General features: G+C 33.6%; 1 protein-coding gene across 1 annotated transcript; it reads right to left on the bottom strand.

Moving 5' to 3' along the window:
* LOC145840192 (dynein axonemal heavy chain 6-like) lies at positions 1 to 27,657 on the bottom strand. Its single transcript, XM_082947361.1, has 66 exons — positions 27,490 to 27,657; positions 27,116 to 27,243; positions 26,901 to 27,045; positions 26,440 to 26,694; positions 26,138 to 26,287; positions 25,844 to 25,972; positions 25,263 to 25,418; positions 25,100 to 25,201; positions 24,931 to 25,042; positions 24,479 to 24,705; positions 24,179 to 24,298; positions 23,956 to 24,119; positions 23,710 to 23,884; positions 23,492 to 23,636; positions 23,218 to 23,432; positions 22,818 to 22,982; positions 22,474 to 22,677; positions 22,186 to 22,331; positions 21,986 to 22,111; positions 21,674 to 21,917; positions 21,397 to 21,552; positions 21,150 to 21,293; positions 20,772 to 21,044; positions 20,376 to 20,537; positions 20,066 to 20,250; positions 19,785 to 19,902; positions 14,842 to 14,985; positions 14,417 to 14,618; positions 14,090 to 14,257; positions 13,779 to 13,927; positions 13,581 to 13,721; positions 13,257 to 13,466; positions 12,983 to 13,111; positions 12,037 to 12,137; positions 10,100 to 10,210; positions 9,699 to 9,930; positions 9,410 to 9,585; positions 9,158 to 9,265; positions 8,790 to 8,933; positions 8,561 to 8,687; positions 8,255 to 8,404; positions 7,948 to 8,160; positions 7,655 to 7,831; positions 7,407 to 7,598; positions 6,922 to 7,035; positions 6,525 to 6,683; positions 5,966 to 6,141; positions 5,565 to 5,730; positions 5,348 to 5,476; positions 5,175 to 5,290; positions 4,913 to 5,110; positions 4,595 to 4,766; positions 4,242 to 4,454; positions 4,035 to 4,179; positions 3,757 to 3,887; positions 3,396 to 3,612; positions 3,186 to 3,306; positions 3,012 to 3,117; positions 2,803 to 2,949; positions 2,239 to 2,643; positions 1,778 to 1,968; positions 1,428 to 1,590; positions 973 to 1,126; positions 724 to 887; positions 371 to 593; positions 1 to 104 (listed from the first exon to the last, which is right to left on the bottom strand). Exons 1-66 carry the CDS (start codon positions 27,535 to 27,537, stop codon positions 1 to 3), a joined length of 10,782 nt encoding a protein of 3,593 aa, XP_082803487.1. The 5' UTR covers positions 27,538 to 27,657.
* Between the last annotated feature and the right edge of the window lie 38 nt (positions 27,658 to 27,695).

Raw genomic sequence — 27,695 nt, 5'->3', positions numbered from 1 at the left:
TTATTTTGATAATGCAGTGATGCATGCAGAACCTCTGGATATCCAGAAGTCTGGATGTTCGTCTGTGTTGAGGTGAATGTTCACCACAAAGTTTGTTGAATGTCCTGTTTCAACATTGAATTATAACTATGAGCTTGGATTGAAAAAAACGTATTTTATAAAGGTATTCAAGTTGAAGAAATAAGGTTATGAAATTTAGAATAATATTACAATTAAAAATTAATAAGTTGGTATTTCAAATACTTTTTAAATAATAAATAAAAAACCTAGCCTTAGTTTAAACCAAATTAGTAGTACAACTGTTTTGAAAGACTTCTGTTTTTTATGGTACTAACTTAATTTATAGAATATACTGATAAAAAATTCAAACCCGTGGTGGAGAGAACACCGGCTCTGGCTTGCGTCTTGTACAAAGGACATATGTAGTGAGTTGCGGGCGGGGTGAAGTCGAGTTCTGGCTTCATGTGCAAGATCGGCATGCGCTCGTTCATAACCCGATCCTTCTCGTTTGCCATCTTCAACGTGCGAGTGTCGAATCTGAAGCAGTCCGTGTACAAACCGTGGATGTACACGCCGTCCTTTATCTTCGGCAGCTGTCAACGCAACTACTTGTTTAGTGCGAGTTTATACGAATCAGGCGAATATGTTACAAAACAGTAGTTTCAATGAGCTAGAAACAATAACAGTACTGAAAGAATTTTTATAATAAGCTGTGAGACAAACTTTTCTATCGGCAGGGCACGTTTGCCCGGGTTCGAGCTTGTTGAGTTCTTCCTGGTAATCGTTCTGGTCTCTCTGGTAAACGGTGGGAATGAAATGGAAGGCCAGCCTGTCGATCGGGTAGTCGTACTTGCGCGCGTGATTCTGCAGCACTCCGGTCAAAAAACCTGGTTGAAACAATTATTTAACACATTGCATATTAATTAGTCTAATACACTTCAACAAACTAATTTCAGACACCAACACACCAACCTTGGGGGAAGAAGAAACCGGAGAGCCAGAAAGTGAACGGAACGTCGTGAGTGATCCACCTTTCGATGTACTCGCACCTCAGCTCAAGGTCGTGAACCCATCCGCCTAAATGCTTAAGCGACGGGTAAGCCGCGTTGCTCCACAACGATGGAACCTGAAAATTTTGTAAATAAGTTTAATTGTGATGATATAATTGAAGTTTTACAATGAAATGGTGTAGATTACTACAATCAGAGCTACCAATAACATCAAGTGTTATAAGTTTTTATTAACAGTATTATTACACTTTAGTGCTAAACTTAAAACTTGTAAACTATTTTAATACAAAAATATTTTAGATTTCATACGTAGTATAAAAATTAAAGTCTGAGATAGCTGATATAGATTTGTTTTACCTAAATGTAGAAACTTGAAAGTATAACGTGCACTTACATGTACTTCTACTTAAAACTTGCCTGATTATTGAGAAAGCTTTTGTAGATGAGTTCCATTTGCTCGCTCATCACCACCAGGCCTTCGATCGCCTTCATGAGAGTCTGCAGGGAGTTTATGATGACTTGCAGAAGTTTGTTGAATCTTTCTACTTCTTGTTGCAAAACAGTAGTCAGCGAATTCAATCTGAAAAAAATGTATCTTAAATGTACAAAAGAATAAATTTGTTATTTTCGTCAAGTATAAACATTTAACTAAAGAGGAAAAACAGTTAATTGTTTAAAAAAAAATAAGTGAACTACAAATAATTTAAAAAATTACAAAAACATAACCTTAAAAACTATAAACATAAAAATATTCAAGTGTAAACTACCTTCCTTTACTATCAACTTGAAACATGTTGGGAGAAGCGTTTTCGATATCCAGCTTGTACACATTGAGCTTTTCAAGAATGTTTTCGGCGAGCTCAAGTACAATTTCATCGGCGCTTTTGCCACCTTCGCCCGTTGACATGCGCGGCTGAACTTCTAATATGGTTGAAATCAACTCGCCTGTTTCTTGTTTCTGTGAAATGTATTAGCTTATGATTGTTACTAGGTTTTAAGATGCGAAAACCATTCAAACATATAAGTTTTTTCAGTTGATACAAAATGCTTGGGGAAGTTTAAGTAAATGTCATGACGAATGGTAATTTTCTTGTATTTTTTAATGAAAATACAACAAATTAATTTATTTTCAAGCCACCAACTTAATCTAAAAAGAAATCTAATACATAAAGTGATAATCTATATGAATTGTGAGTCGTAATCTAATGTGCATGTATAATAAAATCACCTGAAACGCGAGATTAGCATTGTTGTGCATTCCGAATATTTCGGGGCTGTCCTCGATGGGCAAGTGGCCGACATACTCGAGGTACTCGTCCAGCGTGTCGAAGTCGGGTGCAAAGTAGACGCCCGATTGCGAGTACTTGTAGTCGGCGTCGTCGACGGTCTCCTTGCTGAAGAACCTTGCCAGCACGGTTTGCAGGCACCGCTGGTCGATTGCGTCCGTCACCCTTCCTCCGTAGGTGATTTCTCCTGTTATGTAGACGAGCGCGTCCCACGGTATGACGTCGATGTCGTCCTCGTCGGTGTGCTGCCTGCAGAAGAGGTGCAGGTTGAGGTGGGCGCATTCCCTGTCGGAATCCGTGAACGGGTAGCTGATGTTCCAGCCGAGCGGTCCGAACTTCTTGCGCTCCTTAAATTTTTAAAAAGATTCTACACAAGTACAAGCGTAAATTTGATGTTCATGTTTCCAAATACTTTTTTACTTCATACACTTAAACAAAAACACAGTCAAAAATAAGTAATAAGAACAAAAAACGTAATTAATTAGTTTTATTTGAAAGAGACAAACTTGTATGATGGCGTGGAAGAAACAGATGCCAAAGACCATTTTTCTCCACGGCAGCCCGAGATGGTGGTCTTCGAAGAAAGTCGGCGTCAAAGACGACAGCGCGCCCCTCAAGTTCGATCTGAGACCTTTCGGCGGCTCGTTGGTCACCTTGAATGTACATTTAATTAGATCAATTGACATTGCTATTTAAAAATATTAATAATACAAACTTTTACGGATCCCTGAAGAATGGCAACGGGAAAGAACGAGGTTGGCATTGAACTCAAAAACAGCCTGAAATCGTCGTGAATTTCGCTCCTTTTCATTTCTTTCAACCTAATTGATGTTTTTATTTTACATTTTTATATGTTTGATAATGTTTAGGAGTGAAAAAAGAGACTTACAATTTGAAAACTTCTTCTAATCTGGGCATGAAGGACTTGGCAAGATGGCAATTTTGAAGAAAAACCCATCCACCGTTTGCCTTGGCATTTTCTATTAACTTTTCGGCAACTGGACCTTGACCTGTCATACAAAATTTTTAAGTTTATTTCAAACCTTTTGTAAATCTTTACCATAGGTAAATCAAATAAACAGCATAAAACTTAAAAGACCTTGTCCAAGTGAAATGGCCTGGTAGTTGTCTTGCATGTCCATTTCCCTGGCAAACCTGACGAATGCACCCATGGGGTCGGAACCGGGGCTCAACACCAACACAAGCGGGGTAACCTTGTTCATGTCCTCGTACAATGAGTGGAAGGTCACCGGCGGATTTTCAATGAACTGGCGGCCAATGTTTGCAGACACGAAGTCCATGATGGCTGGCACCACCTGGCATATAGTACATAATTTGCTGCTATTTTTGAGGCAAATTTTATAACGAAGCTTCAATGTAATTGGACTTTTATTGTTAAACTTAACAAAATGCATTTAATAAGAAGTAATTAGAAAAATTTATCAAGTTTACAAACTGACTCTTTCAGCCCTGAACATTTTGACGAGAATGAGTTTTTGAAACATGGTCAGCCTCTCTTCCCAGTGGCCGATCACCTCCTTCTTTTCCGAATCTTCGTCAAAGCTGCCCTTCACCTGCACATTAGTCTCGCCTTCCACTTCTTTGTCTTTGCTCGCCTCTTCTTGTATTCTCAGTCCGGAGTATTTTTTGATCGGATGATAAGGAGGCGGTTTTGGATGCTGTGAAATTTAACACAATATACATATAAAATGTTGAAACAACTTTTATAACTTGTCACTTACAGTGTAGCCTTTGTATTCTTTGATGTTAAGCCTGATTTCAATTTCGCCCAGGGCGCAGTAAATGTGAGTTCTGGTCAGGTCTTTGCACAAACCGGCGAACCCCTCCAAGTTGTCTTCGAGATCGAACAAAAGGTCCCAATCCTGCTCAAAATAAAAACAGTTAGATAAATTTCCACCAACTCAACCTATTGATGACAACAAACTTCTTGGGTTAGCCACTTGGCGGTTGGTTTGGGCGGCCGTTCCTTGCTGATGCCGGTCGGGGCGCCTCTCAAGAAGTAGAACCATTCGTTAGTAGTGATGAGTTGCGACTGGTGCCGCATAATGTCGCTGCACATGATGAAGCTGAACAACAGCTTGTGCCGCTCGAACAATCCCCTCGCCACGTTCTTGTATATAGCAAACGTGGTGTGGTCCTGTTAGGTTTATTATATTGATGTTTAAAAGCTTACGAAAAGTGCATTCTAAAAACAAGAAGAAATTATTAAACTACTATTTAGTAATAAGAAATTAATTGCCATTTAATAACAGTTATGAATTAAATATTGACACTAACGAGGAGAATGTTCAAGCGCTTCACAAGAGAGGTGGATTGCGGTGCAGACGAAATTGTCTTGTTGAAAATCGAATTGAAGTACTGCAATGAAAACATGTACATCGGATCAATTTCCTGCAACGATGCCACCACGAAGAACAGAACGCTACCACGTATTGCTATTGGTCGGTATCTGTTGAATTGAAAATAGTAATTAATGGAACTTTCAATAAACGAACTTATACATACATGTTTTGTTTATTGATACAAAAATAAAACGTTTTTTTTTAACACTTTTTAATTTTTGGATGAAGAGTAGTAATATATGAGCAAACAAACTTTTCACGAATGACTGAAATGCTGTTGTTGGTTTTTTCGGCTTCAACGAGCCGCTTGCTGATGACTCCCGACGTCACTTTTGAATCGTTGAGAGTGTCGACGAGTTCCTGATTATCCAGAATGTTGCCTTCCACGTTGAACAGAAGCTTCAAAATTTGGTTCTCGATGTCCTTAAGCTGAGTTTTGTCAGCGTTTATACTGAAATTATTGATATTTTTCATTATAGTACAGTAAATTTTATTCTACTTAACCATCAACTAACGTTAAAATAAGTTCGTTTCTTTGTTTTTCCAGGTCGGGTCTTTCCAGTCTGACAACGTCGGACAAAACTTGATCTTCAAGACCTTCTCTTGTCACCGTGAAGTTGATGATTGTCACCTAAACATTTGCCAAAATTAATCATTACTAAGCAGTTTATCTCAACTCAACACTCACCTTTATGCAAACTTCAGGCATGTAATGCGGGTTTGCCATCTTGGTCGTCATGTAAAACCTGAAATTTTTGTCGTAATCGACGTCTGAATCTGCGAGTCTGATAAGGAGCCTGCCTGCTGCTGTGTAAGTCTGAAAAATTAAATTGGTTTAAAAGTTGTTCTAAATATATAAGTAATATTTTAAATATTATATTATTATATGCAATAAGTTTTTAAACCTGTTTTAGTAAAACAGGTTCGAGGGAAGGATCTAGAGTTTCTTCCAGTTCCTCACACAGAACAGGCAGCCCCATTCTAATCGCATTTTCCAACGTTCTCAAGAAGTTTCCATCCGTCAGCTTGATTACTTTCAATCCGTTTTCTGCTTCTTTGTTGCGAATCCATCTGATGTCATACAAACTTAATAAATAAAACTGTATTATTTAACAAACACTTGAAAAAGTCATATTTGGAAAACATTCTAAAACAAAGTCTTTCAAGTTGAGCTTTGGTTTGTGATGTAATTAAGCAACAAATGATACAAAACACCATGTGCCCAGTAAAAATTTCTACCATAACTTTTTTTTCAAAAAAAATAAACAAACGTACGTACAGTTTCTATTAAAATAAATCAACAAACCTGTTGGCTTGATCCTGGGGATCGATCATGAGAGGCCACCTGCGCGCCTTTGTCACCATGATAGCGTTTTCAGTGGAAACGACGTCTCGGGGAAGTCCCTGCGAATTCCACTGCCTCGTTTCAAAGTCATCGCCCAATATTGTCACCAGCGACGCGTCTCCGGAAGTTAATATTTTCTACAAATAAAAAAATACAATAAAACATTTTTGCTGCAAACTACTATACAGCAATAACTTTCATTAAATGTATTTAAACTAGGTTTTAAAAAAAAAGTTTTCATAATCGTTGCCTTTTGACAAGTTTAAAAAATAATTGCTCCTCTATTATACAATCACAAATTTAATTTTTCGCAGCCTTACTAGTTATTTCTTCACAGTTAGCAAAAAACACCCCTAAACGGAAAACAATGCCTATTTTTGGAATCCTGATTTAAACCGTAAATAAACCTAAATAGAATTTAGTTTTAGCACAAATATTTAAAACTTTCTTATGCTGTAGACATAATGTTCAAAATAAGAAAAATATACATTAAAATCATCATAAAATCAGAAATACTGACGTCTTCTCTACATGCATTGTTCCACGTATTAACAAGTTCTTCTCTGTATGTGTTGGTGAATGCTCCGTAGTACGCCACACAAGCTGCAGCTATCATAACGTCTCCAATCACATTTTTTATTTGATCGTTGTATATTTCTATCTTTTGTTCCCATCTCACCTGTGAATTACAATAAAAATATAAAAACAGTTTTATCTATAAGACACGTTTGTAATTACTGATTGTTACAAAAATGGCATCATGTTTGATAACTAACACCAAATAGCATAGTACTATAACGCCTTGTAATTTAAGTCAACAAATAATCATATTAAAACATATCATATTGAGGATATTTAAAAGAATCTTTGAAGCAAATAACTTTTTTTTACAAAATACAACAAACTAAATAACTTACAGCTTCATCTGACAACGCAGAAGTGAGTTTTCCTGCGCGATTCATTCTTGCTTGTGTGAGTGCTTGTTGCTTCACTAATCTATCTTTTTCTTCTAAACTATCATCGAATGTTTGCTGTTTGCAACAATATTGGTCGTTATCAAAAACTATAGGTTTTAAAAGTTACAGTTTTTTACACAGTTTTTTACTATGCGCAGTAAATATAAAGAGAGTAAAACAACTTTCAAAACCTTATACGTTTTATACAAGAATATTTTCAATTTTTTTTCATTAGTTATACACTTATTTAAATAAGTATTTATTCAATAACTACAATCAAACCGTATAAAAAGTATTTTTTGATAAACGTAGTACTTTTTTTAATGGTCTACTGTTCATTAATACATTTAGAACAGTTTAAGGAACTTGAGTTAAGTCAACAAATTATGTAAAATAAATTTACTAAGCCTTAAACCAGTTTGACAGCCAATAAAAGGATAACAAACTTGCAATTGAGCAATTTGAGCTTGCACGTCTGACAACTTGTCTTGCTTTTCCTTCAACGAAGCCATGACCAGATTCAGCTCCAGCGTGGCTTGCCTCAGTTTCTCCCTCTTCGGTTCAACTTCTTTGACGACGATGGAGTAGGTGTACATGGCTCGCACCCACATGCACAACGACTTGCACGCTTTTGAAACCTGAAATATTATCGATTAGCACGTTTACTTTCAACATTTGAGTTTCGTGCACAAACTTTTTCGATTTTTTCAGGCACGAAATCAGGGCTGTTGATGTACTTCTTGAGCTTCTTGATGATGTGGGCGTTTATGTTGTCTTTGTCGTACTCTATGCACTTTTTAAGGAAATTTGTGTCTGACAACAAGCTTTTAGCGCTCGCCCAGTCAGTTTTGAATCCAAATAGTATACAAACCTGCAAAATGCTGAATAAATACAAAATTTATTTTTAATTATATTAAATTAGGGCAAACTTAAATATATTTATAAACCTTTCAACTTATCAAAATTAAAAGCGACAAAAAAACTGACGGTTTCAAGAACAGTTTGCACGGTTTCAGGCGGCTTTACAAAGTTTTTTATTTCGGTAATGTCGGCTTTGTCTAATGCGTCCAAAGCCTTGTTGGCCTTGTTCAGAATTGGCATCGCCTCATCCACGTCTCTTTGAGCGTCGTCTGCGATCGCCTGCGTCTCTTCTGCCTTCACTTTCGCCACCGCCTCATCTTCCAACACCACTTTCTTCACCTATGACGTCATACAAGTTTTAATTTTAAGGTAATATATAAGAAGAAATAATTGATACAGTTGTTAAATAGTTTATTGTATTTGCGCAATCAACCTTGTCAGCTTTTTCTTGCTCGTGCTGAACCTTTTCCATGAGTTCTTCGGTTTCGGCGCTTTTCACCGCGAGAACAGGTTCAAGCTCGTTGGCTTCCACTTCCAAAACTGCCACCACTTTGTTCGTTTCCGATAATTTGTTCATGCCCGACTGAATGTTGAAAAAGTAATTGTCGATGAGTTGTAGTTTTATTTATACACAATATATATACTATCATAATTTTAATAGTCAAATACTTTATGAGCATCTCAAAATGAATATCTAGTATTATATTGATCAAAAATAGTTTTTTAAAGGTCAACGTACAACAAATCTGTCACGCTGTTCAGTAAGATGTTTTTTCTTTGTACTAAACATGTTCAAGTACAAATTAATTAGTTCCAAATAAGATGTGGGAGTTGTGTAGTAACGCCTCCTCAGTTCCTTGTAAAACCTATAAAAAATAAAAATGTTACTTAACTTCGTTTTACTCTTTGTAGTATAAGATTTTAAACAAAATAGATTTTTTTTTAATTAATTGTTTAATGTAAACTACTTTTCCGCAACTGTGTTCACACTGGTATGTATTTTGACGCATATTGTTGCGAGCGAGTCTTTCATATTATCGTCCAATTCATTGACTGGCTTCAAAAAAATTTCTGCCACACTCAATAGCGCCTCTTCGGGCCATTGTACAAACCTTTATTCAAATATAGAATAATATGAACTGCACAAGGTTACAATTTAAAAAATATAAAAAGTTTTATGCCTATTGAATAACATACCACAAAAATTAATGTTAGCTAAAACGACTCAGGCCGCTTTAACTGTAAAACTATTTATTTCTATAGTAATACCGTTGCTGTTTAAAAATATTATAAGTAAGAATTTAATGCAGAAGATAGTTTAGTGAAAACGAGTAACCAGTCAATAGTGCAGCAGTTGACAAGCGAAGGGAACATTCGGCACCTGCTTCGGAACGCACCACCTACAGGCGACATGCACAAAACAATGTGCAGCTTTTCACGAACTCTGTATGAAAGTCGAATTGAAAACAAAAAATATACAATTTTAAATTTAATTAATGGCTTTTTGAAGTTGTTAAAAATTTATGTACCCGAAATTAAATACTATGAGAATAAATAACATACTGGTTATCAAAACAGATAGACTTACCTAGCAATGAAGTGATGGTAGACGGCGTCTCGATCGCTTTCACTGATGCCGGCGTCTTTGGCGTGAGGCCGCACCAAGCTCATCACTTCTTCCAACTCGTCTTTTTCAAAAAGGTTGGGAACTTCGCCCGAGTTCAATATGTTGTTGATGTCCTCAAGAAACTCTTCTTGCACAATCTGATTGGTTGTAAATATGAAAAGTTAAAAATATGATAATTGGTCGTATTTTAAGAGACAATTTGATTGTAAAATTTTAAAGAACATTTTTTTGTAGATAATCCAATTAATACCTGAGTATCGGTGAAAAGGAATACGGTGTTGTGCCCGTGACCACCAGAAAGTTTCATCACCTTCCTAAGATCTTCCTGGAACGATTCGTAGTTGTATCCTCTGGTCAGTTCTATTTGGTAGCATCGGTATCTGCATATGTGACAGGCTAACCTCGTTAGTGACTGCTTGCCGCAACCGCCCACTCCTACTAATAACGCGTTACCTCTCTGCGTCGTCAGTATTCTCACAATTCTGTTATAGCAGTATAACGTGATTAATTATTGGTATCAACACGATGACGGACTTGATAATTTTTTTAAACAAATTTGTATGAAATTTTGTGCTACATGAAAATTAATTATGTATTTACAAATGAATGTGGTTACTTTATGATAAATAAAAACAGTGAAACAGTAATTACCTTGAAACGTGATCGACGGCATCTTGGAAGAACACCAACTTCATTTCTTTGCCTGAATTCATGTTGTAGTCGTCCAAATAATCTTCAAGTGTGTTTTTTGTTTTCACCGGTCTGTCACAATAAGTTGAAAATTTACACCACGTGTAAGAAAAATTTAAGAGGTCAAAACTACAATCTGAATTTTTGAAAAATAAAGGACATGCAACTAGATGACAAATTCTAGAAGACGATGACCTGGTCTTCAGTCCTCAACTCCTCGATCACACCACATTTGCTATATATTTGTGATCGACAATGTTTTATATCACCTATTTATCTGACAACTTTCAAAAAGAGAACATTTTAAATGTAAACTTAAAAAATGCGAGTTGCAAAGAAATTAGTTGAGAGCACATATAAAAGCGCAGTGCTTTACAGCGCAGAGCAAAAAAAGAAAGCGCAGTGCTTAAAGTAATTATTGAACCTATTTTATTAGGAAGTTAAAAATAAAGAAGTTTAAAATAAAACAAACCAAGTAATTAATAACGGTTAAAGTCAAAAATAAAATGAAAAGGTTTCCAAAAATAAATAAGTGTTTTTGACACAAAAAATTCCATAAAGGTATTCTTTAAACAGTATTTTATCAAAATCTTAGTTTTTAAAAAAATAATAAAAAGGTGAAATGGTTGTAAAGTTGTTGGTCAAATATGCTTGAACTTCTACTAGACCAATTCAATTTTAAAAAACTAATATGTTTTACATACTTTGGATAGGTAACATCTTCTCGATCACACCACGTTTGCTATAAATTTGCAAACTTTGGTTCATATTTATCATCTATTTTTCTTCTTTAACTTAAAATGGTTACTTAGAAAAGACATAAAGACCCATTTCTTCAAGTATAAATAAGTATGCAAATGTTGATTTAGCAACCCTCAAGGATTGTCATAAATAAAATAACAGTAAATAAACTTAAAAGCAAATTTTTACCTTAATTAAAAATGTTCAGCTCAAACAATTTCGTTTCCTATCATCTATTTTCTCCATAACTTTGTGAAAATATAATACAATATTGTATAATATAATAAAATTTAAGAAGTCCAATCCAAAGACATTATAATTAAATCTAGTATGTAAATAATTGTAGCTAGAAATTATGTATGTTTGTCATTCTGCAAACTTTTCTTCAATAAGTTGTTTTAACAGTTTTTATAAATTTAAAAAATTTTCTCACTTGGAAAAAAATAAGACTTGAAAACTTGTGATTCAGAGAAAAAATAACAAGAAACCTCAATAAAAAGTAGTTTTAATAATAAAAAACTTCTTTTGGAAAGGTTAAGGTTTTAATGTTTTACTAAAAGACATAACAAGACACTAGTCTAGTAAACAAAAGATATTCAACATCTTCTCGATCACACCACGTTTGCTATAACCTTGCAAACTTTGGTTAATATTTATCATCTATTTTTCTTCTTTAACTTAAAATGGTTACTTAGAAAAGACATAAAAAGCCATTTCTTCAAGTATAAATAAGTATGCAAATGTTGATTTAGCAATCCTCAAGGATTGCCATAAACAAACTTAAAAGCAAATTTTTACTATAACTAAAAATGTTTCAGCTCAAACAATTTTATTTCCTATCGTCTATTTTCTACACAATTTTGTGAAAATATAAGACAATATTATATAAGATAATAAAATTTAAGAAGAGAAAGAATAATAAGAAACATCAATGAAGAGTAACGTTTCAATGATAAAAAAGGTTCTTTTGAAAAGGTTAAGGTTTAAATGTTTTACTAAACGACATAACAAAAGACTAGTCTAGTAAACAAAACATAGTCTTGTATCAATTTGTTATTTTCTATAACATTTAACAAATAACAAACTAATCAAAGAAATGTTTATTGTTTGAAATAATCAAAATAACTATGGTGCAGTAAGTAATAGAAATTACTTACATTTCGGTCAATTCTTCATACAACTTTTCTTCATCTGGAACATTTATTCTCATGAAGTCACCAAATATTATGGGCTTATTTGTAAATTCTTCACACTCCACCTGCAGGTTTTAATAATATTTGGTTTAAATAATATAGAACAATAACGAAGATTATGAAAAATAAAAAAATTGTTTTACTACATGTTATACTGTCACACACTTTATTTTATTATATCATGTTTACTAAATTTAAAACATTGCACGAACTTAAAATAAGCAATCTGTATACTGAGTTATATTTGTGTATAAATTATAAATTTAAGAAAGGAACAACAAAAAATATTTTTAGCACAAAAAACGGATAGAAACCTAATAACTTCATTATCAAGTTTTTTTATAAAAACAAACTATTTCTCTTTACTAACAAGATACAAAGCATTATAATATAGCATTATTTATACTATAAGATTTACTCGGGGTTTGCCAAATGTTTTTAGAAAGCTTTCTTCAGGTTTTCAAAATTTCTTCCAGGTTTTTAGAATTACACGTTTTAGGGCCTAATTTTAGTTTAAAATTAAGCTTCACGTAAAAAACTGTGTTAAATAGTATAAAAACATTGAAAAGATATCTTAAAGCTTCTTAAATGTTTTTTTTTTTTAATAAAAAAATTTTGATGATGACACATAAATTTTATCTATATGATAGATGTTTGTATCAAATCGAAATTTTACTGTTTACCTTTAAAAGTTAGTTAAAATTACAAGTTTTTTAGTGTTTTTTGTTTAAAATAACAGTTTTTTTTTTTCAAAATTTCTCAACTGCAGATTTTTCAGCCTAAATTGTCAAATTACGGGCTTTTTTGCAACCCTGTTTTTTTTTTTTGAAATACTACAACAAAACAATCATAAAATATTATAAAGTTAAGTGTTTAATAAAATTAAAACAAAGTTATTGAAAAATCTTACACTAATTTGGAAATATTTGTTGGCTAAATCACTAATCATTTGGTAAAAGTATTTCTTATCTTCCTGGTTGATGAGTCTGTCATGGAAAACTCTCAAGGACTCGTGAGCAAACAAGTTGAATATTTGCCTCTGTTTTGTATGATATAGTTAACAAAATGGTCTAACAAATTCAATTTTTATTGTAATTTATACATCAAAATTATCATAAAAATTATTTGTGAAGTGCAATTCGTAAAAAATTATTAATAATACTTGAAACAATAAAACAACTAACAGGTGCTCTGATGGTGCCTTCGTCAGCGCGAAGTATTCCCTGCACGCATTTGCTGAGATCGCGCAAATTGAAGACGTAGTGCGACTTGTCGGGAGTGGGCAGAAGATCGGTGGACATGTTGTTGTAAATTTCAATTGCCGCTTCAACTATGCGAACTCCGCACTCTTTCACCGATTGCGCAAACTCCTCCAAAAACCCTCCGAGTATAGCCTGGTGAATTTTGCAATGTTTAAAATAAATAATTTAACACTAATATTTGTCATGATAATTTGTTATTTTCTTATACATATACTTACAAGTTTAACAAAAAAGTTATTTATTTACCGAGAAAATAGCTTTGAGGTTTTGGTCGTTAGGTGCCGGCAGAGAGAACATGGAGAAATGTCGTATGAAGCGAGGCGTGACGGGATTTCTTCCTCCACCAGGTGGCGCGCAACCCGCACAAATCGTCACGTCTTGAATATACTGAAATAAACAAAAAATTTGCATTGAATACGAGCATTAGCAAATATGATATGATACCTTCCAGAACATCTTTTCACGGTCGTACAACCCGCCAAAGTCCTGATACTGACGCAGCAGCTCGATGGGCGGCTGACTTCCGTAAGTGTCCAGCTTTGGCATGTTCAAATCGTCCACGAATATTATTATCTTCTTGCCGTTCGGTGCTCCTGTAATTTATAAATTGGTTGATTAAGTAAAAGTTATATAGTATTAAGTTTGACTAAAATATAAGCAATCACTAACAAGTTATTAAACTTTCTTGTAAATTAATGTCTTTTAAACTTTTAAGAGTTTTAATAAATAAATTTAACATAATGATAATTGCAAACCCAGCATATTTTTCCTTTTCCTTTCTAATTTAGCCTCAATGAATTCCTGCGTTCTAAGTGACGAGGTTTGCGCTGAAAATCCCATGAAAAGGGGAACATAATTTTTTGGCTCTGCAATGGACTCCAACAAACCTCTGGCCACTACAGATTTGCCAACTCCAGTTTTACCTAAACAAAATGTGCTTTTTTTATCTAAATCAATAACAACATACTTATATTGTGTACTTATTGGTAATAATTTCAATCATAAAAAACTTATGTAACAAACAAGCTACAAACTTTTAAACAGTGATTCTTAGGTGTCAACTAAGGCAATTTATAACGAACCAGTGAAGATAACAGATTGTCCGACGTCCAGGAGCTTGTCCATGAGAAATCCGAACCTGGTGGTGTCAACGGTGGGCACCAGAATTTCGAAGAAGGGCTGCTTCTTGTCATACACGAACTTTGCAACGTATCTGTCCCACAGTTCGTATCTCTTTGATTCAAAATCAACCACGTGACTGAATACATCTCCGTTGTTTGGTGTCTGTTTTTTAAAGTACATGAAACTACTACATTATTTTAAAAAAAATGAAGAATACTAAAATTAATTATTGCATTATGTTTTCAACTGAAGTAAACTAGTGATTTGCAAACAACTTAGTTTAAACTGATAAAAATATTATTTTACTTACAATATGCAATGATAGTACAAAAGAAGTTATATTTTTCACACATAAATTAAAGTGGAGTTAGATTCAAGTACAAACCTTAAGGTCATTGCAGTCTTCCACGAGCGCTCTGAGAAATGTGTCGAATTCGTCGTAGCAACTCTCATCTATGTTGCCAGCGATTGCCCATGTGTATGAGAATATGAAGGCCATTCCTATTAGCTGGTGCAACTTTTGTCCTTCCTGTAAAATGTTTGCACTTTTAAACTGATTATTGTTAGCCATTTTAATACAAACAAGATTTTACAGTTCAACAGTTGTAGAGATTTTTTTTTAATCATGTAAGAAAGAATTTACTACACATAAAAGTCGTAGTAAGATAAATAGATGATAGGAAACAAAATTTTCAAAGCACAAAGTTTTAACTCAAAACTGTAATTAGAATATAAATCATTTTGAAAAGGTAAAAACGTTGAAACATTTCACCTTTATTTTTGCTTTGTATGTTTAAAACTGATTATAAATAAATTTATTTAAATCTTTAAACTTTTTCAAGTACGAGAAAAGAAGATGTGAAAGATAAATAAAATTAGCCTACTAGTAAAACGAAGGGAGCTTTACGACTATCTGTTAAAAAAATATCAAGCTTAAAAAATCACTTTATACTTAAGGCAGTAGTCTCTAATTTTCAGGAAGTTCTTCAAAATATCAACCTGTAAGTATTGAAAAATAAGACCTGAACTCTAATGAATAAAAAACTTTTTGTAGTTATAAACTGGGTATTGAAAACAATAAGGCTGCATAAAAACCCAAAACAACTAAAAATAAGTGTATTAAAGTATTCTACTATTTATAAACATTGCTTTACATGAAACTTATTTCAAAGTGAAAGACGAAGCCTCTATAAATAAGAAGTGGTTGAAAACACGCAACATTTTCAAAAAGTCAAATTTAATTATTAAAAATATATCGACAATCAATAAAGCGGTGTATACGACTTTAGTGTACTAGAAGGTTCACCAACTGATAGAGACAAAAAGGTGTAAAACGTTCTTCTTCAACCAAGATCAAAAAATGAGAACAGTGAAAATCATTAAAAGGATATTTCCAACAATCATAAAATATTATATAAAAGTAATCTAATCCTGAACCAATGCATTTGTGCTGGTGGATGCAAACATAATTAGAAAGGGGCAATTGCCGTTCGGAGAACATTACTTACAAGGCAACAGTTAACTCTGACCTTGAGAAGAAGTTCTACATCGGCTTATGCTCAACTCAGTTCAGATTTCGGTATGCTAACCATTAAAAAATCTTTAAAAGGTGGTGCATATGAAAATGAGACTGAGATTTCAAAGTATGTTTGTAACCTAAAACGCAAAAACATTGATTTCAAAATAACCTGGGAGATGATAAAAAGAGCACAGTCAATAGCAGATGGTAATAACCCTGTTTGTAGGATGTGCTTAAAAAAATCAACGGCCGTTGTGTATGCGTTGAAAAAGAAGGTTGCTTAAATAAGAGGAATGAATTTACATTGTCTTGTCGACCTATAATACAAAAATACAATAAATTTTGAAATATTTCAAAGTCAATTAATAGTATTTTTGTGAATTTTAGTTGTTGCGTTATTTTAAGCGTTGAGCTTTATGAAACATATGTACAAGTATTTTTTAAATCGTACTTTTCCAATAAATTATTAAAGTCATTCAAGTGGGCTCTGTAGAAGGTGTTCAAGTTTGAATAATAACCTTATTATATATATATATATATATGCGTTAAAAATATATATATGCGTTAAAAAGGAAGGTTGTTTAAATAAGAGGAGTGAATTTATATCGTCTTGTCGACATATGAAAAAGCTCCTCTTAAAATACAATATATTTTCATTTCACTTAATTTTGAAGATGTATTTTATAGTCACTTAATTGTTTTTTTTGTTAATTTTAGTTGTTTGAAAGTTAGGTAATAGATCGATTTTTGTACTGAATTCTTATAATGCAAATTATTACGTCATACTGTTTTTTGTATAACTTTTGCTTCTATGTTTAGCAAAGTGCTTTTTATTTTAAATTTAGCTGGATGAAGATTAAGGCGTCTAGTCTTATGAAACACTTGTACCAGTATTTTTAAAATCTTATTTTTCTAATAAATTATATATATATATAAATATATAAATACATATGCTATTACTACGTAAATATATAATCTTGTTTTTGTTTTCAAGTTTGTTTTTAATTGAATAAAACACCTGAAAAAAAAGCTTTTAGAACGCTGAAAATGGCTGTCCAAGGCAATAGTTAACTTTTGTGTAACTAAACTTATATATATCAAAGGGAAATTTGAAACAGTTTCAAAGAAAACAGTTTCTATAGGAAACAGATTAACAGAAAGATATAGATATTATAAACTTTCATTTAAAAATATAAATAAAAGACATACAGCAGAACTTGCAAATTATATTTGAGATTTAAAAGACAGCAATACAGATTTTAAAATAAAATGGAAATACTTTGCAAAACAAAATCAAAGTTTAATGCTAAATTTGGTTGCAGACTTTGTAACGTAGAAAATATCGAAATAGTTGAAGTATAATGCTGGCAAAGGAAAAAAAAACAAAAAGGAAAAGGAAAACTCCTATACTTCACGCAACCATTTTATTTGTCGGTAAAGACATTAACGTGTAAACTTGTCTTGGAAATTGTTCGGAGAAACGTTGGATTAACGCATCCGTACCACAAAATTTTCAACAAAAAACTGTTAAATAATCCTGTTTGTAATTTAACTTTAGCTGCTTTATAATTCTTTAAAGCAAAGAAAATATATGTAGAAAGAAAAGTTAGCTAAAATATAACAGAAGGGCTAATGTATAAAGTAGAAGAAGAAAATACAAAAATTATATTTTAAATAAAAAATAGTCGTTAATAAAATACTTCAACCACAAAATGCCGCTATTGAAGCTGTCAGGAGCGAAAATGGTAGTTTAGCCGAAGCAGTCCAGCATATAAAACAAAAAGTTCTGCTAGGAGAAAACTTCATTAAAAATAATTCTGAGCAGAATGAACCAATATTGTATATAACTCCAAAACATGACAAATACTAAGAAAAGCTTTTTCTAAATGCTATTCAACATTATCAAAAAGCTAAGTAAAAGTTACCACAAACAAAGGTGTTGTTACGACAAAATCATTTGAGTTTACAAGAAAAAAGAATTGATCGATATGTGACATTGAAAAAATTCAATGACGAAAAAGATTAATTTTGGAGCAGAATGCAAAATGTATGAATTAGAACTTTAAATACATTGAAAATAATCAAAGAAAAATAAAGAAATTAATGTTTTTGAAAAAGTAGACTTGTACACAGTAGTGTACATAGAATTCGTTCTACTGTGCACAGAAAGTTTAGTGAGTAATGAACATGTTTTAAAAATACGTTTATGTATTTTAATTTTGTAAAAAATTATTTGTTTTGTTATTTTCAAATAACTTTTAATATACTTCGTTTTTACACGCAAGAGAAAGAGATGCGAAAGTGTGACTGTAGAAAACAAGAATGTCCGGTAAATGTTTAACGCAAAATCTGATTTATAAAGCGACCGTGAAAACTGAAACCCAAACCAAGTTTTATATTGGCTCCACTGGACTAACGTTCAAAGATCGCTACACAAAACACAGGTACAGCCATGAAAAACAATAATGCGACAACTTTATCACAGTATATTTGGAAACTAAAAAATAACAGAGTTAACTTTAAAATTTACTGAGAAATTAACAAGAACGAAAAAAAAATATAGTTTAAAAAAATGGATGTAAACTATGCAACGCGGATAAAATAGAAATTTTAAACATTAAAAAATCAGAATCTCTTAACAAAAAAATGAACTGCAAACTGGTTTACATTACCGAAAACAATTTATATAAACTATGTGTTATTTATGTTGTTTAAAATGCACTAATTAATTATTTTATTATTACGTAACATCTGTTTTTTACAATTTTGTTACTGTACTCAGAAGTTTGCCTTTAATTGTATAAAATACTTGGCTGAGGAAGCGTGTTGAACGCAGAAACAGTTGTTCCAAGAAAAGTTTATTCTTGTGCTTTATTTTGAACTTGTTTTGAAGTTGATGAGTGCATAGGCACGAAACTCGAGTTCTTCATGTTTTATATCTTGAAATAAAGCATTAAAAAAGCCTATAAGGTGGGCTCAGTGTGAAAGATTTAATTTATTAAGTTAATTAACTGAATATATTTCTATGTATATTATGTATGGCTTGTGCTCGACTCAGTTTAGATTTAGGTATGCCAACCATAAAAAATCTTTTAGAGGCGGCATATATAAGAATGACACTGAACTTTTTGAAGTATGTTTGTGGCTTAAAGCGCAGCGGCATTGACTTTGAAATATCCTGGGAAGTTATAAAAAGAGCACAGCCTATAGCTGACGGTAATAGCCCAATATGTAGGCTGTGTCTCAAAGAAGCATCAGCCGTTGTATATGCACTGAAAGACAAGAGATGCCTAAATAAAAGAAGCGAGTTTGTATCGTCTTGTAGACATATAAAAAAGTCGCTTTTAAAGTTCAACAAGTTTTAATTTCATCTTAAAATAATCTAAATTTCAATTTGTATCTTAATTTTATCTTTATCTCTTTCAATTATCTGTCCTAATATATATTTACTCACTAAATTTTATGAATTTTTGCCAGTTTATTGTCGATTGGTAAATTAATTTTTGCACAAGCTGTTTTGCATGATTTTTGATAGTTTCAAAATTACGTCATAATCTATTTATGCAAAAAATTTTTAACTTTCATTCGTGATTTTGTTTTGTGCTTTATTTTAAACTTGTTTTGAAGCTGATGGGTGCATAGGCACGAAACTCGAGTCCTTTGAGTTTTGCATCTTGAAATAAACTTTTTTATTAATAAAGCCCTGAAGGTGGGCTCAGTGTGAAAAAAATTAATTTATTCGTAGATATATATATATATGTATATATATATACGTAGAGTTATTTAGTTTACCAGTAAAAAGTGCAAACCATTTTAAGATCAGGTGCATTATTTCCAAGTAGCAGCGATTCCAACAATTTACACAAAGTTTTAACTTTGCTTATTGGAACTTGGACCATGGTCTGTATGAGCTTTTTCTCGACATATCTGTTGAAACAGAAAAAAATTCTAAACGTTTTTTATAAGTCATACACTAAACTTTTTATAAAATAGTAATTTTTTATGTTTATTGTAAAATGAAGCATATTTATACAATTTAATCATAGAAAAAAAAGCTTATAATAAATAAGTTTAGTTGATAATGATCTACCTAATTCCGTCCTCAACATAAGCATCGAACAAATCACTGATGAAATTCTTAGTAGTAACCGTCATGTGCTGGGCCATCTTCGTGTCTAGCCAGGTACCGACTATTGGTCTCCATCCGAGATCTGGCGGATCAATGTAAACCATACCACATCTAGAAACTGTTGCAGGAGAGGCAACTGCTAAATCCTATATGGATGTTTTAAAATCTTAATATTTGTTTTAAGTTAAATGAGTTTCAAAAGTTTTATGAGAGCAAAATTACTATACTCATTATTGAACGTTATTTTTATTAGTCGTTATTTTTAAATCACCTGCACTTCAAAAACCATGTGGATCGTTTCAGCCAGCTTAATTCTCTCACTGTTGGCGAGGCAGAGCATCTTGTTGTCGTCGAGTACTGTGTTCATGTTTTCTATCCACAGCGCGTCTACGGGACCATCGCAAATTATCCATTGATGATCACTCGATGAATCCTTTGTTTGCTGTTGCAAGTCACAGTTGTCAGTGCATTTGTAAAATATATTACTGGTTTGTGTATGAAATATACTGTATGAAAATCATTGTTTTAGATGATTTTCTACATTGTAGTTCAGTATTTATAAAATTATTCAAATAATAAACTAATAAAATAATAACTAATACAAAAGTAAAACAAATGAATTCCATTAAGGTCTATAACTCATATAATGTTAATACAAAACACATACCAGAACAGCTTGCCGGACGCTGATTGCCATCAAACCGTCTTTCCACTCCATGGTATTCGGGTCTTCCTCGCCGTACAGCTCGCCCATGGTGATGGACTTGGGGTTCATGACGGTCGTCTTCACCGGCTTGTACTCGGGGTTCTGATGGCCCTTGATCTTGAGCATCTCGAGCACTTGCGCCAGCATCTGGTAGCAAACGGTCTTTCCGCCGCCGGTCGGTCCCACCAGCATCAAGCCGTGACGCACCAGCATCGTCTCGTACAATTGTATCACCTTCAGTTTGATTGCACGTTAAAAGAGTTATTATATAAGTTGTGTGAAAGTTTAAAAGCTTTATATTTGTGGCATGTATAAAAATAACATTTTTATTATGCCTACTTTTTTAACAAGCACAGAAACAGGTTTGAGTTTATTTCTGAGCATGACATCTTTGATAGTTTGTTCAAAAACTCCGTAGTCATGTTCAGGAATGTCTACTCCTGGGAACAAGTCGCTCAAAATACCTCCGAATAAGAGTGCATCCTAAAAACGTTCAACTTTAAAGTTGTATATCAAGTTTACAAATAACCTTTGGATCTTACGAAAATTTTATTACAAACTTTAACATAGAAATAATAATACTAACCTGTGAAAGGAACTTGGGCAGGTTGGAGTCGCGAAGAGCCCTGATGAGGGTGGCTTCTTCGTGAATGTCGGGATTTTCACGCTTGAGAGTTCCAGCCATCACCAGCACCGACTTGACTGCTCGCATGCCGAAATCGTAGTGGTCTTGCTGTGACAGCTGTTGAACAATTTTCATTAAAGTATTAGTTTTTGACTATACTGTTGCTACATTGCAATTATTTTTTCTAGTCAACAAAATATTTTGGTTTATAAAACACCTACAACTTTTTCACACTAACTTGTTCAGAGCAAAGCTTGTAGAGCTGCGTCATTTTTCTTGAAAGAATTTTTGAGCCCTCGAAACCTTCCGAGTACAGAATAACTTCTGCGATCAGTTGGTAATCGGGCACCATCATGGAGATGGGACGGAAGAGAGCGGACAAATTATCCGGAAGTTCGGTTCTTCCCGCGTAACCGGGGTTCATTGTAATGAAGGCGGCGCAAGTCGGTATCAATTTTATCTCACGACCCTCGAACATGAACCTGATATCAAAATTCAAATGAATGCTTTCATAAAGCAAAATGCTGTATACATAAAAATATTTTTTTACCTTGAAAGATGCTGCATTTTAGCGTTTCTAATGGTGAGCAACTGCTGTGCAATGACAGACAAAACTTCAATGTCGATTCGGTTGAACTCGTCACAACACAGCCAAGCACCTGATTGCGCCAACCCGCTGTGATTCGGGTAAAAAGTTAGTCAAACCGGTTTTGAAAACAAAACAAAACAAATCAGTGTTTGATATGATACCTGAAAAATCGACCCATGATTTTGTAGTCGAGACTTTCGCTGCAGTTGAAAACGACGCATATTTTAGCTAGGGCCTTCGCCAGATCTTTTGTTGTCTCAGTTTTTCCTGTACCAGCAGGCCCGGCAGGTGCGCCTCCCAAATCCAACTGTTAGAGAGATTTTTTTAAGAAAAAGATTGTGACAAATTATTACATTTATATTGCTTTCAATCAAAATGAAAATATAATTTTAGCTACAAAAAAGCTAGCTGTTTTATGCTTAAATTTAAAAAAAACAAGTAGTTCAAACTTGCAAAGCTCCCATCATGGTCAGGTAGTGCCGGTCGGTGAGCGGAGTTATGACGAGGCGAGGGCACGCGCCCAGGTACTCGTATCCATACACGTACTTGTTGCCTGCGCTCTTTATCACGCAATCGTCTATGTCAGGTTCCCAGTAGTATCTCAGCTGACGCAGCCACATGAAGTCCTGGTCGTTGTCTATCTTTTGACGCACCTTTGAATATTTTTGTTAATTTTAAAAATACCTGTACTATGTAAACAGATATATAAATTTGAACTAGTAGCGTGAAATTTATTTTAGATTGATTTTTTTATTGTATGGCCATGAAAGGTATATTTTAATTGAAGACCAACCATTTCTGAAATTATATCTCTGGCGTGCACATCAATGGTAATGAGGGCAGTGATATTGTTTCGGTGCAGCTTTGGAATATTTGATCTTGTCAAGGAAGCAAGTGAGTTTAGTCTTTCGAAATTTATTTCCTCAAACTCTTTCATGGCTTCAAGGACAGGATTGAACTTTTCTGATGGCGATTTTATAAATAGTTCAAAAAAGAAAGGTTAGAAAAATCAAATTAATTAAACTTTTAAAAACAATGAAGGATTATTTACAAGTCATCATGTTACCTGCATTTGTATACGAGTAGGATTGGCGAGAGTCAAACTCAGCGCTGTGCTTTCCGTTGCTTCCTGGGTGCTCCTTGCTGGAATCAGGGCTGAGAGGCGCGTCATCGTCGTTGACTTCCCCTTGAACTTCGTCGTAGTTGAAGTTGAGTATCTCGGTGACCTCCTGGCACCACATGATCTGGCTGACGGTGAGAACCACCTGGCTGCAGTGGTCCACGCACCAGCTCTCCCTGCTGATTTCCGCTTCTATGAACTCGTGCATTCCCGCCTTCATCAACTTCTTCAAGTTCACCGCCATCGCCTCCTCCACTCTTCCCAACCAATCTTCAACATTTCCACGCGCTGATAAAAAACATCTCAGTTGTAAGTTCAATTTATTTTTTAGTAAATTAACACTGTACCTTTGATACCCTTGCCGAGAGTGACGTTTTCGCCTTCGGGGGAAATCATTGCGAGGATGTCAGTGGTCACTTTGCCCTCTTCGGTGCGACCAAACTGCAGCTTTTTGATGGCGTCGAAGCATTTTTGAAGGTGCGGTTGCACGGCCTGCAAGAGTTTAGTGTAACTCAAGATAATAAACACTTTGAAGAATTTGAAAAAAATTAAACGATCATCTAACCATGGGATTTCTGGTTTGAGCAAGAATTTCAAGGAGCTCTTCGTTGGAAAGAAAGTAGAATCTGGGAAACACAACGCGCTTAGATTCAAGGTAAGCTTCCAAACACTTCTGTATTTGGTCCAAAAGAGCGTTGTCCTTCTGGAATTCTTCTAAAAGACCAGGTGATGTAGCAGCCCTAAAAGCATTATATCAATTTATTTATATACAATCCACAAAACAAAAGCATTTAAATAAAGTCATTTATACCTTAGAGCATTTGGCAGTCTGTAAACTTTTCTCATTATTTCCTTAAAGGACTTGTCGACAATCAAGAACATTTTAGCTTCTGCAGGCAATTGACGCTGTATGTCAGGAGCTGAAAATATGGATTCCAAATACAGCCAGTTGCGTTGGCAAACCAACCACTCCTCCTAAAAACAATACAGTTTGTAAGAAAAACATTCAAAAATTTAAAGCTCAAACCACTAACGAGTGTTTCATTCATGAGGTTCAAGTGGCGATGCCATTCCTCGACTTTTTCTTTGATGGGTGCCACGTATCTGCTGGACGCGATTGTTGAAACTGTTATCCTGCTGTCATCTAGCATTACCTGGTTGAAAACGAACTTGCATGGTGAAATATTAGAAGTATAGTTCTATCTAATTCAACTTAAAAATAACAAATTAAAACTTATTCACATGTCTAAAATCAAAACAAATAATAATATATTGCAACATACTAAATACAATCAGCTTCACACACTAAACACAGAAGCAAGCAATATAGAAACCTGTATGTCGTCGGTGGAGCCAAGTATGAAGACATCTTTCGAGTCGCGATGCAGCTGTAGGTTGAATTCCAGCGATTTCCACTGCTCCTCTACTTTCTTGATCATCACTTCCAACGCAGCTTCGCCGCTCGCCATTCCCGATATTTCCTCGACAACTTCAGTATGCTGGAACGCCTTCCAGCTGTCCAACATTTCCACAGTCAAGTATTCTTCTTCTGCAGTATCATCTTTCGGCACAATTAATATTGTAAGACTTTAGTTACATAAATAGTTCGTTAAATTTTCTCAAAAATGTAAATTATTCTAATAAAGATCATATATACATCAAAATAAGATTTTAAATAAAATTTACATCTAAACTTTGAACTACTCAATTTTTTATGATACATTATATCAACAAATCAGTTCGTATACAAGCACTAAATTCAACTGAATTTATAAAAAACACCAACCACTTTCTTTATGTTCCTCGCGCCCTGGTATTTTGTTTTGTAACACGCTTTCGATCATTTCCCAGTGTCTATTTTTCAGAGCGGGATTTCTCAAATTCGATACCATAGGCATCTGTAAGTTTATCAAGTTTTATTTTAGTCCTTAGGCTTCATACTAATAATTACTCACTTTTTCTTTGAAAGTCATCACTTTGCTCTTTAACATTGGAACAACGTCGTTTGGAGGGAGGCCTCTTTCAATTTGATGAACTATTTTCGCATATTTGTTAACCTTGAAAAGAAATCAATATCAAACTTAAGTTTCACAAAACCTTCTAAACTAATCAATATACTTGGGTAGTCATTTCCTCGATGTCGATTTCGTCGAACTTTGTGGCGACCCATTTGTTGTACAGTGCATCCCAATCGTCTAACGAGTACCAAAGCAGTTCTTTCAGTTTGAGTTCCGAGTGAACTTCTTCTAACTCATCGAACTTTGTCACTTCAAGCTTAAATTGAAAAAAATTGAGAACAAACTTAATTAAAAGATATTACGGTTACAAGTAGGTTTAGAAACAAGCTCTAAAAACTTTTGCTTTGACTTTTTGTTATATTATACGTTAATAGATCTGAATGTTCACTATAAAAGTAGCTCTAAAATACGCACCAAGTGAAATCTTCTCAACAGTAACTAACAATTTACTTGTTGTATTTGTTTTGCTTGTATAAAACTGAATACTGGTTTTTCTACTCAAATATGAACTAAGTTTAACTGTATACATGTTTTTGTTTACTATTTTTTTTCAGGGTTAAGTATTAAAATTAACAAGAAGTGTTTAAGTAGCGTTGACTTCATTATTCAAACAGCAAAACCATTAAGTAGTCTACTACAAATCTAATCAGGTACAACTTAATTTAGACAATAATTCAAAACCTTAAACTGCTTTTGATATCCTTTGTATCTGAGAGAGCTTGCATTTAATTCTTCCATTCTTGAGATCATGTGCTTTATCGATTCAACGACTTTATCTTTAGTAGAATGTTTATCTAATATCGCAGGATCCTATTAAAAGTTTTTTATCAAAAGACTTTATATCTACGAATTCAAATACAAAGAAATTAAAATGATAAAGTTCAAAATAAAAAAACATGATGTAGTTAGAAAGATAAAGTCAAAGACAAAACAATGTCAACTTTTAATTGGATACATAGTAAATAAATTTATAACCTGGCCTTCTTGTTTGAGTGACTTAACTTCTTTTTTAAGCTCAGCAATATCTTTTTGAAGGCATTCTTCAAAATTCAAAATATCCTTTTCTCGCTCGCTAACTGACTTGTCAATTGCGTTTCGAACATTATTCACAGTTGTTCTTAATTGCTACAGATTTTTTTAATGATTTACTTCTTTCCAACGTTGAGGTAAATTAATAAATTTATAATCAATGATACTTAAATAAAAGTCAAATTATTTTAATATCAAACTAATAGCTTAGAAAATGTATTGAACTGCTTAAAAGAGGTTTTACAGACCTTAAAAGCAGCTATGTCTTCAGGGAAAACAGAAATGTCGTACTGCTCGATTAAAGAGTACATTTTTTCAACAATAACGGCGTTGGCGTCAACTTCCTCAATTCTGTCTTGTATCTCATCGAGGAACGTCAGACTGTCTACAAATTCAATGGTGCTGGAAGGTTTCATTTCCAGCTTAAACTGCGCATCGTGAGCCTCCACCTCAATTGCGTTCATCTGTTGACGGGCTAAAACCGGAAGAACATCGTGTATCGCCTGCAGTATGAAATACAAAAGATTCTAAGAAGCTTTTCACAACGAACAGATCAAAAAAACAACTAATACTATCTTATAATTAAATTGTTTAGTAGTAAAACATAACATTTTTACTTAAAGCATCTATCTGCATAACTAGAATTAAATAAAAACAAAGGTAATTAACAAATTGATTATGTTTTTAGGTGCTAGTAAACTATACAAACTTTCAGGCATCTCAGTGGGTTGGGAACAATTTTTTTCTTCAATTTAGTTACATCTAACAGCAATACTCCCATCTCACGCTTCGTCACTATGGATTGAGCTGTGCTGTGCTGTTCGTTGAACTTTTTCAGCATTCTCTCAAACCATCTGTTATGTTAACTGTTAATATTCGGAACAAAACAAACAAGCAAAATGAAATACAAAACAGTAAACTAACTCGACATCGTACGACCCATTGTCCAGCGATTTTACATCCATTAACTCGTTTTCCTCATAGAACTTGTGGAATTTTCTCATTGTGTGAACGTAATAATCTGCTGACTTGAACGCGCTATCCACTGATTTCTAGCAAAACATTAACATCCTACTTTTGATATATAATATTAGTTTAGTAAAAAAAATTAGTTTAGTTTTTTATTCTAAAAATAAGTTTATCAATACATTTTTGTTTTACTATTTCAAAAACTCAAAAGAATTAGTAACATAGGCAACTATACCTTATTTTAAACTAATAAAAAGTAAATAAGAATATTTATCCTTAAATATTTTTACCAATTCCTTAGAACATCAAAACTTAATTTGCAAACTTACGGATGTTTCGCTTATAAGCTGATGCAACTGCTTGTCGTCTTCAAACATGGCTACCAACGATGGCCCTTCGCCACAAGTCTTCTCCTCGAATTTACCGTTTACATTGGGACTTGTGAACGCGTTGAAGTAATTATCGACCACCAAATTTTTAACACTCAGCACTGTGCTCTGAAACCTGGTTTTACATTAATAAAATAATCTTCAGG

Source organism: Thalia democratica, chromosome 7 (assembly GCF_965202585.1).
Source record: "Thalia democratica chromosome 7, ktThaDemo2.hap1.1, whole genome shotgun sequence".
NCBI classification, from domain to species: Eukaryota; Metazoa; Chordata; class Thaliacea; order Salpida; family Salpidae; genus Thalia; species Thalia democratica.
This window is presented reverse-complemented; position numbering and strand designations above follow the sequence as displayed.